General features: G+C 38.3%; 1 protein-coding gene across 1 annotated transcript in view; it reads right to left on the reverse strand.

Annotated features, from left to right (window-relative positions):
- The window catches only part of TMEM132E (transmembrane protein 132E), a 484064-nt gene that overhangs the window by 33967 nt on the left and 435216 nt on the right, over window positions 1-14881 (reverse strand). Inside the window, exons 4-5 of the mRNA XM_040424795.1 lie at window positions 7767-7959; window positions 7422-7565 (exon numbers count right to left, since the gene is read on the reverse strand). Of these exons, the coding sequence (XP_040280729.1) occupies window positions 7422-7565; window positions 7767-7959 (337 nt within the window). The remainder of the gene's footprint in view (window positions 1-7421; window positions 7566-7766; window positions 7960-14881) is intronic.

Here is a 14881-nt window from a genome sequence, read left to right on the forward strand (position 1 = left end):
TAACTCTAAATACAGTGTTTCTTTTTCTTTCTTTTTTTTTTGAAAACTTACCCAAAATCATGAACAGACTAAATTTTTATGGACATAGGTGGTCATTTATTAAGACCAGCATTTTAGATGCTGGTCTTAAAGAGGCTTCACCAGGAATTAAAAAAATGAAAATACCTAAATATTATTTTATAATAAATATATTCACAAATACCTTACATTAGTTATAATGGCTTGTTTTGTCTGGGGAGACATCATTAGGAGAAATAAAATGGCCGCTGTCCTATCAGTACACACAAAACCTGTCCTAATCACACAGGAGGACAAGTTACTTCACCACAATGAGCAATAGAGCTGCCTCATCTCTGCTCTGCTTGTCGGGAATCATGATCCTGAATACATGTGAATCTCTGTGGGAATGGAGATGATGAGGAGACTTGAGAGGAGGGTGGGGTGTGCATAATGAGCAGCAGTCCTTGTATGCAGCCTCCATTACCACAGCCCCACATTACCACAGCCTGGCCTGTCCATCCTCTCTGTTGCACTTCATGTCTCCTCATTAACTAAATTCCCCAGAGATTCAGCTAAAGTTCTTATCATTTGTATTCAGAATCATAAACCCTGACAAGTAGAGCAGAGAGGAGGATGAGGCAGCTCTTTACCTCAGTGTTGTAAAGTAACTTGTCCTCATGTGTGATGAGGACAGGTTTGTTTCCCCTGATGATTGCTCCCCAGACAAAACCAGCCATTACAAATAATAAAAGGTATTTGAGAATATATTTATAATAAAGTAATTTTTAAGTTTAATAAAGCCCTGCACTGGCGGCGGATCTGCCGCAATTATGTAGAGGCGCAGGGCTCTTCATAACTTCGGCGGATCCTCCGCCAGTTCTAAATGCAAGACTGCTTCCTTGCTGTCTTACATTTAGACCATTTTCTACGCCTAAAACAGGTGTTCCCTACCCTACCCACTTTTTTAGTCCTGGTGTGGTGAAGTTTAGGAGTATTTCTGATTAATAAATGATCCCCATATTATATACAGCAGTTACATAATTACATAGGTTCAAAAAAACACAAGCCCTTCAAGTTCAACCTGTCAATTCAATGATAAACATAAACTTTTTAAGTACCGAGCCCGTTTTCATATTTGCATCTTTGTTTTTTCCTCCCCACGTTCCAATAGCCATAACATTTTAAATTTTCCATTCACATAGCCAGATTAGAGATAATTTTTTTGCAGAATAAGTTGTATTTTTAAATAGCATCATTTAATTTACCATGTCTTGTATTGGAAAATGGGAAATAATTCTTTGTCCGGTTAAATTGAAAAAAAAAACTGTTCCGACAAGATTTTTGGGGTTTTGCTATTACGTCCTTCACTGTACGCTATCCTTATTCTTCAGCTCAATACGATTATGGTGATGCCAAATTTGTATATATTATTTTTGTATTACTACTTTAAAAAATAAATAAATAACTTTTCCGTCCACAGTGCTGAAAGTGGGCATGTTTTTTGCAGGACGAACTGTAGTTTTTAGTTTAGTTTTTGGGGTAGATTTTTGATCACTGTTATTCAATATTTTGGGGGGATAAGGTGACCCTAAAAAAGCGAATCTCGTGTTTTTATAAAAATTTTCCATTACGGTGTACACCGCGCAGGAAAAATATTTTTGTATTTTAATAGTTCAGACATTTCCAGACTCGATACCTGATTTGTTAATTTTTTTGTATATTTTTATATGTTAAATTGGGAAAGGAGACTGATTTAAAGTGTAGGGACAGGGATATGGGCCATTTTTCTAATATACTTTATTTGGAAAACCTTTATTTATAGTAGAAAACTAGGGCTGAAATGTCCTTTAGAAGCGATCTTTTTCAGAGCCGCTACTAAGGGACATCCATATTCCTAACAGCACAGTGCTGCACTGACTACTAGGAAGACGGGCTGGGAGCTGGTGGGTCTCTGTCTGCACTGCTCCCTCATACAGTGGGGCTAATAAAGTGACAACTAGTGTACATATATATGAATATATAAATAAAAATGTATTCTTCCTTCCTGCTCACTGACGAGCGTGGCCAGTACTGTCAGTGAGCTTTGCCCCTGCACTCCCAACGTGCTAAGTAATGAATCAGCCACCGGGAGTGATGCCTGTGTGAGCGGTAAGTGCTCACTACAGACAGTGCAGTGACCTTTTGAAGAGGTAAAATTGCATTTTGGGCCATGCACAATGCATGACTGCAAATTCACCCCGACTACAAAAGTTCAACTAGTTCATATCAGAAGTCAAAACCATGTTGGTAACTTTTTCTTTCACATTAAAGGGATTTTTCATTATGAATCTGTACCTACCGGACTGTCAACCAAGTGCACTATTTGAAAGAGCTGAAAATGCTGCGTGAAAAAGTAAGATGGAAATGCAAATTTTTCAAGAACAACTCATGGCTCTTGCACATAACAGGTTTCTTAGGGAGATTTTAGCTAATAAATAACTGTGTTGGAATACCCTGCCTATTTACCGGATCTTGCCCCAATGACTTTTGTTCTATTCCCAAAGATAAAGGAAATATTGAAAGGAAGACATTTTGATTACATTAATGACATCAAAATTAATATGACAGCAGTGCTAAAGGCCATTGCACAAAAAAAGTTTCAAAACTGTTTCTAAACGTAGACGAGGCTTTGACACCAGAGCATAGCTTCCTAAGAGGTCTATTTTGAAGGTAACCACAGTGAAATTTAACAAAGATATATGTAGCACTTTTAGCGCAATGAGTTCAAAAACTTTATTGTAAGACTTATATGTCTATAAGTCCAAGTACGATACAAAGACATTAGCAACACTTACATCAAACTTACCATCATAATAATCTTCACAATATCCTTTAAAGGGGGTTTCCAAGAGTTTTGGATAGGTCATCAGCATCTGATTGGTAGGGGGATGACACCCGGGACTCCCCCCAATCAGCTGTTTGAGAAGGCACTGGTGCTCGCAGTAGTGATTTACCTAAGGCTACTTTCACACTTGCGGCAGAGTGATCCGGCAAGCAGTCCCGTCACCGGAACTGCCTGCCGGATCAGGCAATCTGCATGCAAACGGACAGCATTTGTAGACAGATCGGGATGCGGATTTATCTCACAAATGCATTGCAAGAACGGATCTGTCTCTCCGTTTGTCCTACGGACAAACTGATCCGTTTCTATTTTTTTTCACATTTTTACCGGTCTGCGCATGCGCAGACTGGAAGGACGGGTCCGCCATTCCGGTATTTTTAATGCCGGATCCGGCACTAATACATTTCAATGTAAATTAATGCCGGATCCGGCATTCTGGCAAGTGTCCAGGAATTTTGGATGGAGATAAAACCGCAGCATGCTGCGGTATTATCTCCATCCTGAAAAGTCAAAAAGAATGAACGGAAGACATCCTGATGCATCCTGAACGGATTTCTCTCCATTCAGAATGCGTGGGGATTAAACTGATCAGTTCTTTTGCAGTATTGAGCCTCTGTGACGGAACTCAGTGCTGGAAAAGAAAAATGCTAGTGTGAAAGTACCGTAAGCCATGTGAAGTTACGTTCATCGGTCACATAGCCTAGACATCAAGCACATCCACTATACAATGTGCAATTATGTCAATATGTGATCTGTACTCCAATATGGTGGTCTGGGTGCCCGTGAGAGAAAAGTATTCTGAGAGTAGGAATATCCACTGCCCTCCAGTCAAGGTATATGCAATTCTCTTTAATGACCAAAAAAGTGTTCACATCACTTATTATTCCATACAGTATTATTCACATCCAGGAGTAGAAAAAAAGTATTAGCCACATTGTATTCCCCGGACCAGTATAACGTTTTCCCTCATGCCATCAATGAGATACCGCTGATAAAGGTCTAATTCAGAACAAAACGTCTGGGGAATTCAATGTGGCTAATACTTTTTTTCTACTTCTGGACGGCGCTGTGCTTGGCGAGCTCAGGGAAGGCCATGGCGCTACTTCAAGTGCCGGTGCCATCTCAAACAGCTAATCGGCAGGGGACCTGGGTTTTGGACCGCCAAATATCAGATACTGATGACCTTTTCAGAGGCTAGATCATATGTAAAAAAAAACTCTCAAAAAACCTCTTTAACTTAGAAAAAAAAATCATTGATGCATACATTTCTGTTTATGGACTCACTAAACTGTCCAGTAACTCTGGTTGCTGTTATGAAGAATGATTAGAAAAAGGGGTCAGATTTTTTCCAAAAACAGAGCCACTCTTGCCCATGGCACAAGCCCCTGAATGTGAATGATCTGCAATACTGGAAGAAGACTGGTGTTGCTTCAAGGATGGACACAGAAAGCAGGGGCTCTTGTGTAAGAATGCTTTAGGGCCCCCTTGTTGTTTAATAGCTTATTATAGAGCCTTTGTGTTTACCAAATAGTTCACTAGTAGATGAGTGTCATGATATTCTTTAGCTCATTCCCTTATATACAATCTAATAGTATGAAGTGACTTTAAAGGTGGCCTTGGGCCACCATATCCACTTGGGCCCCTGTGCAGCTTCACAGGTTACACATATGACGCGTCGGCCCCTGGAGCAATTAGTCTACTTAAAACGGTAGGTGTATTACATGTTTTTCCATAGCAATCAATGATTTTATGCTGTGCTCAGTTACCAATTCACTCACACTAGGGTTTATTATTATTGATGAATCGTGTACTTGAATTGATAATGGCAACCTTTTTTAAATTATACTTCCAAATTGAAATAACGTGCAAATCATTTTTATTAATCATATCGCTGTCTGCAAAATGCAGAAATCTCAAGCAATAAATATTCCTGTAGCAGCAGGAACCGGTAACAAGCCCAGATAACCCAGATCATATTTATTTATAAGCAAAAGGAGTAGGCTCTGGAAGATTAGCACAGATTTTTGGTGTATCATAAGACCCCTGGAGCTTTTATTTCCACAAGTGATACTTTTTATACATAGTCCATATAATTACATTAATGCTATTCTATTTTTCATTGATGGCTATGGATAGAAATTTGTGGGTATTTGAGATAGTTTAAGAGCAATGATCAATGACAGTCATGATAACTCTTATCTGGCTAACCTACCAGAAGAAATCTATGTAGGTCAGCAACCTAGAGATTAGAGAGACTTGACAGTGTGATTAGGACTGCAGAAAAGAAAATGTTGAGGCTCTAAAATTATAGTGAGCCCAGAAGTGATATGCTATCAGTTTTGAGAGCATAATTGAAAGGAACGCTCTAGCATTTACTGAGTGTGGTCTAGCAAAAAGCACCAAAAAATATGCGGAAAGTAAAAAGAAAGTGTAAAATATGTTGCTAGAAAGGGAGGCTTAACAAGTTGAAGACTTAATAAGCTAATCAATTGTAACTGTATATTGTACATATAAATATTATTCGGCAAGATTCCTTGTTACCTCCTTTAGACATTCACACACTAAATAGATGGAAAAATACTTTAAAAAACTGACTTTGGTAATACCATTATTTTTCCTTCACAGGGAACCTATCACACTGAAAATATAGACTGATCTGCCAGAAGCATGTTATAGAGGAAGGGGTGTAATTAAAAGGTGACATGACTGTATGTCACTAGTCACACAAAAGTATTTAACCTCACTGGTCACAAAAAAGGTAACGTTCTGGAGGAAAGGCCATAAAACTTAGCAGGTGCTGGACCATGTGTTCAGAGAGGTGGGGTATGTAGTGTGAGATATGACACCCAAGTCTGGATTTCTCTTTCCTTCAAAGAACAGCAAGTGGACATTTGTGTGAATAAGTGACCTTTATCCAACTTTTATAGTGGAGGAGTTACAGGAGAATCAATTTAATATTTCAGGCTGCCCCCAGTTACCTACTAGTGAAAAACCACCATTTTGATATATAAAATACTGGGAGGTTCTGAAACCTGAACCGTGGACTGAATATATAAAACATGTTTGAAACAATAAGTCAGTATTAATATGTTTTGAGAGCCAGTCAAGATTGAGATATGGATCCATTTACTCTGCCTACCCTCAAGGCACAGAAGTCTTGGAAGTGTTAGGTTTCCTGTTATTTTCTCCATTTTATTTTATAACTGTTTTGCCATTTGTATGTCAATTTATTTTGTCTCTTTTATATTTTTGTAAGCACTACTGTACCTTTTTGTATTAAAGCTTTTAATGTTCAATTTCTTGCACCTCTAAAATTCTATAGATCTTCGAAGAGTGGTGCCTTAAGGCAGCATGTGCTGGTGTGTACTTCTCTGTTAATGGATCGGCATCTTGTTGGCAGCAGCAGGTATTTAGGGCATGTGGACTGTGTTTGGGTTGTGATTTGTGCTCAGTTTGCCGCTTGAAGTGAGAAGAAGCTTAAAATTAGCCAAGCCCTATTTAATTTCCTACTTTCTGGGCTTAGGAGTCTGGTAGGTGGTCTTACCCACTGATTAACAGTTATCTCTGTATGCAAACTTATACATGAAACCACCCAATGAACTTCGAAGCCCAGAATAAGTTCAGAATTATCAATTAAATTATTACATTATAGATTTTATACATAGACAAAAATATGTTTGTGTGCATGAGCCATAAAGCTGACCCTCCTTTCCAGTACTGTGTTACTTGAGAGGTGTGGTAACATCAGCTCATTTCAATGACTTGGGGGAAAGGTAGGAATTCATACAATTGTCGCATGACATTTTCCCTGCATACTATTAAAAAAAAAATCAGGGTGTACGCAAATTGCGAAAGGTCAGTGCTTAGCGCTGCTGCATACAGTCCTGCATTGAATTCTGAACAACATCTACAGAGTGTGCATGTTAAAACCGCAATAATATACTGAGACATTAACTATTTGTCTATATCTGTATTTAATAACAAAGGTTAAGGTTGAAAAAAGACATTGATCCATATAGTGCAACCTATTATCCTGCACTGTTGATCCACTGGACGGCAATGGCTTTTTTAGTCCAACTGATAAGAGCTAGGGTAGCCTCTTTGGCACCTGCTATGAACCTCTGTAACTAAAAGGAGTCCATCTTCTGTGTTATAACAGAGGGTGAGAAGCAATGAACTGTTGCCTGAAGATTACATGCATGCTAGGACAAGGAGAGGAGAAGTAATGGTATCACGTATAGTACTGCACAACATACTCAAATGGTACAAGATGCCCCAGAAGAAAACTCAATATTATATATATGTTGAGTCTTCATTTATAATAATCATAGCCAATTTCCTGAAACATCTAGTTTTGATGAGAGTAACCAAGTGAGGCCCTGTTCCAGGTTTTGCTGTTTGGCCTGTGATTAGTTGTCACACCCTTGACTGCTCCCATTAAAAAGCCAAGACAGCAAGTCTTAACCGCAGCCTCCAATGAACTCCCCAACAGCAGTAGTGATTAACACTAATCTTTCCCTCATGCTTCTGCCTACATTACCTTGATAATGTCCTCATTGCTGGATTTACACTCTGTTAAAGAAGTAATATCAGTGATGATTCCCGAAACTTCAATTGCCAGAACCTTCACTGGGATAGCCACTGTTCGGCCTGTTAAAATAGCTGTGTTAATTATCTCAGTGTCCTGAAAGTGAAAGAAAGGCAACTTTAAAAACTCTGGAAGCCTGTGCAAAATATAATAAAAGAGCAGCTAACGAAGAAAAAAAACAGCTCCATAAACACATAAACAGTAAGCAGTATAAAAGCTGAAAAACAGACTAAGAAACATGCAAAACCAAGCAAAGTTTTATTATGAAAAAAGCAGAAGATGAAGAAGCTATCTTACCATTGCCAGGGGGACTATAGCTCGGATATCTTTTTGGATCACTGTCAGTTCTGTCACTGCTTTCTCCATTTCAGAAGGAGGTTTTTGACCTTGATATTCTAGATGCCACATTATACGCCTTTTAACAGACTGACTTGTGAAATTCTCCATCTCGAAGTCCAGCTGCATTATGGGATTAACAGGTTCATCCATCCTAAATATAATAAAAAATCATGAAAATGGTTATTATAATGCCTGTTGTTTTATACATGTAAATGATTAAAAAGTCACAGGTTATAATTATGTATAGCTTAGAAAATAGTAAATCAAATACTTACAAACAAAATAAAACTACATACCTGGCTTTTGTATGCCTAATTTTTTACGCTTTGAACAAGTTTTTAAAGGTGTTATCCCATGATTAATATAAAAAATGAAAATCAGACATCATATACAGTGCTGCCCATAATTATTCATACCCCTGGCAAATTTTGACTTAAAGTTACCTTTATTCAACCAGCAAGTAATTTTTTGACTGGAAATGACATAGGTGTCTCCCAAAAGATAATAAGACGATGTAGAAGAGGCATTATTGTGGAAAAAAATAACATTTCTCAGCTTTTATTTACATTTGAGCAAAAAATACAAGATGTTCCGCACTGTGGAAAATCTCAGAGGACGTGGTCGGAAGCCAAAAGTGACACCTGTGCTGGCCAGGAGGATAGTTAGAGAGGTGAAAAAGAATCCAAGGCTCACCACTAGTGTTGAGCGAACTTGTGTTTTAAGTTCGGCGTCTAAAGTTCGGGCTCGGGTTATCAAAGTATCCCGTTATGGATTCCGCTACCATGAACCATAACGGGATACTTCGATAACCTGAACTCGAACTTTAGACGCCGAACTTAAAACACAAGTTCGCTCAACACTACTCACCACCAAGGCCATCCTGGTGAATCTGGGCTCTGCTGGTTGCAATGTCTCAAGGCAGATAATCCAACGGACACTGCACAATGCAGACCAAGGAGGACGCCACTTCTCTAGATAAGGCACAAAAAAGCTCGCTTGGCCTTTGCAAAAGCTCATCTGGACAAAGAAGAAGACTTCTGGTCTTCTGTGTTATGGTCAGATGAAACAAAAATGTTATTGTCTGGTTACAATGATGTTTCCTTCATTTGGCGTAAAAAAGGAGAAACCTTCAACCCAAAGAACACCATCCCACTGTCAAATATGGTGGTGGGAACCTAATGCTTTGGGGGTGTTTTTCAGCCAATGGACCAAGTTTTTCAGCCAATGGACCTAATCACAGTAAACGGCACCATGAAAAAAGAGCAATACATGAGGATTCTCAACGACAACATCAGGCAGTCTGCAGAGAAACTTGGCCTTGGGCACCAGTGGACATTTCAGAATGACAATGACCCAAAACACATAGCAAAAGTGGTAAAGAAATGGTTAGCAGACAACAACATTAACGCTTTGGAGTGGCCCAGCCAGAGTCCAGACTTGAATCCAATTGAGAATCTGTGGAGGGAACTAAAGATCAAGGTGATGGCAAGAAGACCCTCCAACCTGAAAGATTTGGAGCTCATTGCTAAAGATGAATGGGCAAAAATACCTGTGGAGACATGCAAAAAGCTGATCTGCAATTATAGGAAGCTTTTGATTGCTGTAATAGCCAATAAAGGATTTTCTCTTGATTATTGAGAAGGGTATGAATAATTTTAGACTCGACACTTTTTGCTCAAATGTAAATAAAAGCTGAAAAATGTTTTTTTTTCCACAATAATGCCTCTTGTACATTGTCTTATTATCTTTTGGGAGACATTTCTATGTCATTTCCTGTAAATTCAACCACTGCTGGTTGAATAAAAGTTACTTTAAGTCAAAATTTGCCAGAGGTATGAATAATTATGGACAGCACTGTAGTACATAACAAGCTCTTTGTAACAAAGCTAGAACTAGTCCTGTACCCAACATGGATCCATATATTTCCCCATTCATTGCTCCAATTTCTCTGCTAGATTTATCTCAAGCTGGTAGCTCAAGAGAGGTGTCCTTTCTCAAAGAATGTGTCTTTCTTTGGGAGCTCTCTCTCTATCATAGCTCAGGAGACATTAGGCGCAGTGAGTGAAGGATGCTCGCCTGCTGCCATCCTTCACTCACTGAGCCTGAACCTAATACTAAAATGGACGGCGCAGGCGCGGGATATGCGGGTCACGGAGGAGACCGAGGCCGTCAAACACCTTTACAAGGGCGTGCCTTTGTAAGAGAGGGAGAGATCTGTGATAGATTGTGACATGTATCAGTGATATATAGTTTTCCATGATTCTGCAGGAGCAGGGATGTAGGTGGGGCACTTGCCCCTGGCAGTATCAGGTTGAGATTAGTAGAGGAGCACTGGACATGGTTCTTAGGATGGACAGAAGAGGGAATGAATACAGAGAATAGCTTTTTCCTCTCCCCTTCTGGGATGTGATAGAAGGGTATATGTAATGTTTGTATGTGTATATATGTATTTGTGTAATATGCATGCTTTTTGTATAAATGCGTGTATATATATATATATCTCTGTGTAATGTGTTCATGACACTTGCATCCCCTCTCATGGGACATACATATGTTTATTTGTATAAGCTATACACATTTTGTAACACCTTTTGCAGTACAACCCCAAAAAATGTGAGGTAAGTATATAGCAGTACTTTATAGCACTATGCTTTATATATGTACAGTTATGCAGTAGTGTTGATCACAAATATTTGAATTGCGAATTTTTATCGCGAATATCGGCACTTCGAGAATTCTCAAATATTTAGAATATAGTTATATATGTTCGGAATTTTAAATATTTGAGATTTTTTTTAAATCAGTACACATGATCCCTCCCTGATTCGAGCTTGTGGGCTGCAGTATCTTTGACTTTAGAAACATAGAAACATAGAATGTGTCGGCAGATAAGAACCATTTGGCCCATCTAGTCTGCCCAATATACTGAATACTATGGATAGCCCCCGGCCCTATCTTATATGAAGGATGGCCTTATGCCTATCCCATGCATGCTTAAACCCCTTCACTGTATTTGCAGCTACCACTTCTGCAGGAAGGCTATTCCATGCATTCACTACTCTCTCAGTAAAGTAATACTTCCTTATATTACTTTTAAACCTTTGCCCCTCTAATTTAAAACTGTGTCCTCTTGTGGTAGTTTTTCTTCTTTTAAATATGCTCTCTTCCTTTACCGAGTTGATTCCCTTTATGTATTTAAAAGTTTCTATCATATCCCCTCTGTCTCTTCTTTCTTCCAAGCTATACATATTAAGGTCCTTTAACCTTTCCTGGTAAGTTTTATCCTGCAATCCATGTACTAGTTTAGTAGCTCTTCTCTGAACTCTCTCTAGAGTATCTATATCCTTCTGGAGATATGGCCTCCAGTACTGCGCACAATACTCCAAGTGAGGTCTCACCAGTGTTCTGTACAGCGGCATAAGCACTTCACTCTTTCTACTGCTTATACCTCTCCCTATACATCCAAGCATTCTGCTGGCATTTCGTGCTGCTCTATTACATTGTCTTCCCACCTTTAAGTCTTCTGAAATAATTACTCCTAAATCCCTTTCCTCAGATACTGAGGTCAGGACTGTGTCAAATATTCTATATTCTGCCCTTGGGTTTTTACGCCCCAGGTGCATTATCTTGCACTTATCCACATTAAATTTCAGTTTCCAGAGTTCTGACCATTCTTCTAGTTTTCCTAAATCCTTTTCCATTTGGTGTTTCCCTCCAGGAACATCAACCCTGTTACATATCTTTGTGTCATCAGCAAAAAGACAAACCTTACCAGCGAGGCCTTTTGCAATATCACTTATGAAGATATTAAACAAAATCGGTCCCAGTACAGATCCCTGTGGAACCCCACTGGTAACATTACCTTGTTTTGAATGTTCTCCATTGACTACAACCCTCTGTTGTCTGTCACTCAGCCACTGCCTAATGCACTCAACAATATGGGAGTCCATGCTCAATGACTGCAGTTTATTGATAAGTCTTCTATGTGGGACAGTGTCAAAAGCCTTACTAAAATCTAGATATGCGATGTCTACTGCACCTCCACCGTCTATTATTTTATTCACCCAGTCAAAAAAATCTATAAGATTTGTTTGACATGATCTCCCTGAAGTAAACCCATGTTGTTTTTCATCTTGCAATCCATGGGATTTTAGATGTTCCACAATCCTATCCTTTAATAGGGTTTCCATTAATTTGCCTACTATTGATGTCAGACTCACTGGTCTATAGTTGCTCGATTCCTCCCTACTACCTTTCTTGTGAATGGGCACGACATTTGCCAATTTCCAATCTTCCGGGACGACTCCTGTTACTAATGATTGGTTAAATAAATCTGTTAACGGTTTTGCCAGCTCACCACTAAGCTCTTTTAATAATTTTGGGTGTATCTCATCAGGCCCCTGTGACTTATCTGTCTTCACCTTAGACAGCAAACTTAGAACATCTTCCTCTGTAAAGATACATGCATCAAACGATTTAATAGTCATTCTTTCTAGTGGAGGTCCTTCTCCTTTTTCTTTTGTAAAAACTGAACAGAAGTATTCATTAAGGCAGTCGGCTAGCCCTTTATTCTCTTCTACATACCTTCCGTCCTTTGTTTTTAATTTAGTTATTCCTTGTTTTAATTTCCTTTTTTCATTTATATATCTGAAGAATGTCTTATCCCCTTTTTTCATAGACTGAGCTAGTTTTTCTTCTGCCTGCGCTTTAGAAGTTCTTATAACTTGCTTGGCCTCTCTCTGCCTAATCTTGTAGATTTCCTTATCTTCATTGCTCTGGGTTTTTTTATAATTACAAAATGCTAGCTTTTTATTTTTAATGATTTGGGCCACTTCTGCTGAGTACCACATTGGTCTCCTCCTTTTTTTGCTTTTACTGACGAGTCTAATGCAATTTTCTGTTGCCTTCAATAATGCACCTTTTAAGTAGTCCCATTTCTCCTGGACTCCATGTAATCCGTTCCAGTCTGATAAGGACTCATTTATGACTAATTTCATTTTTGAAAAGTCTGTTTTTCTAAAATCTAAAACTTTTGTTTTTGTGTGGTGGGACTCTTTCACAGTTCTTATATTAAACCACACTGACTGGTGATCACTAGATCCCAAGGTTTCGCCTACAATGACATCATATACCGAATCCCCGTTTGTGAATACCAAATCCAAAATGGCCTCCCTCCGGGTTGGCTCCTCAACCACTTGTTGTAGAGATAACCCCAGTAGGGAATTTAGAATATCTGTACTCCTGGTAGAACTTGCTATTTTGGTTTTCCAGTTTATATCTGGAAGATTGAAATCTCCCATAATGATAACTTCTCCTTTCATTGTCATTTTAGCTATTTCTTCAACTAGTAGATCATCTAGTTCTTTAACTTGACCAGGTGGTCTATATATCACACCCAAACTGACTCTATGTTGGCCTCACCAACTTGTATTAGGTTAGATTTAATGCTATCTTTCACATACAGGGCCACTCCTCCTCCTTTCTTGCCTTCTCTGTCTCTTCTGTATAAAGAGTACCCTGGTATGGTTATGTCCCAGTCATTTCTTTCATTAAACCATGTCTCCGTAACAGCCACTAAATCTACATTCTCAGATGCCATTATTGACCCAAGTTCATTGATTTTTTTACCTAAACTGCGAGCATTTGTAGACAGGACTCTGAGCTTATCATTTCTTAACCTCTGTGCTTCTGACCTGTTCTGGCATTGTTTCGGGGGGCAATTGGACTCTTTTATTTTCACTCTTTTGCCCCCCCTTCCTAGTTTAAATACTCTTTCGCAAATTCTTGGAGCTGTTCACTAAGTACATTTGTTCCTTTGAGAGAAAGATGCAAACCATCTTTTTTGTACAGTTCCTTTCTATTCCAAGTAGAGCTATCATGAGAAACAAAGCCAAATCCTTGCTCTTGACACCATTTACCAAGCCATATGTTGAACTCCTTTATGCGCCTCTGCCTATCATTCTGAACATTATGCACAGGCAGAACTTCAGAAAATGAAATGGTGGATGCAAAATCCTGTACGTCATTACCAAGTGTGATAGGAGTGTGATAGGAGTAGTGTTGATTGCGAATTTTCGTAATGTGAAATTTTATCGCAAATTTTTTAATTGCCGATTTCCGCAATCAAGAAAATAATGACTGGAGATAATGAATTCTCGAATTAACAAATATATGGCGAATATTCGCCCAAATATTTGTGAAATATCACAAATTCTACTGATGCCCCTGTTGCTCATCACTACTAAAAACATGATTCTTCCCTGCTTCTTGTTGTGGGCCAATGAGTCATTGGCCCACAAGCAACTTCAGCAGGGAGGAATCATAACTTTAGATGGGAAAAATTACGAATATTCAAAAAAACGAATATATAGCACTATAACGAATATATTTGTTTTTTGAATATTTGCAATATTCTAAAACAAGAATATATAGCAATATAGTGAATTCGAAAAAAAAATAAAAAATATAGAGCAATTTAGCTAATATAGTGCTATAATCTTCTTTGTCTAATAGTTGTAATTTTTTTCTATTAAAAACTATAAAAAAAAAGATTATAGCACTATATTAGCTAAATTGCTCTACATTTTTTTTTTTTCGAATATTCGCTATATTGCTATATATTCTTGTTTTAGAATATTACGAATATTCGAAAAAACTAATATATTCGATATAGTGCTATATATTTGCTTTTTAGAATATTCGTCCTTTTTTCCATCTGAAGTCATGATTCCTCCCTGCTTAAGTTGCTTGTGGACCAATGACTCATTGGCCCACATGCAAGAAGCAGGGAGGAATCATGACTTCAAATGGAAAAAAAGACGAATATTCTAAAAAATGAATATAAGGCACTAAATTCTATAGTGCTATATATTCGTTTTTGACCCACACCTGTATTGATCACGTAATATTCGCATATTACGCGATCATTACCGTGCCGATTTTTTGAGTAAAAAAAAATGTCGAATGTAAAGAAAATTCGAATTCGCGAATATTCGACAAATATTCTACAAAATATTTGTGAAATATTGCGAATTCGAATATGACCCCTGCTGCTCATCACAATTATGCAGTAC

The sequence above is a fragment of the Bufo bufo genome, chromosome 3, assembly GCF_905171765.1.
Source record: "Bufo bufo chromosome 3, aBufBuf1.1, whole genome shotgun sequence".
Taxonomy (NCBI): domain Eukaryota; kingdom Metazoa; phylum Chordata; class Amphibia; order Anura; family Bufonidae; genus Bufo; species Bufo bufo.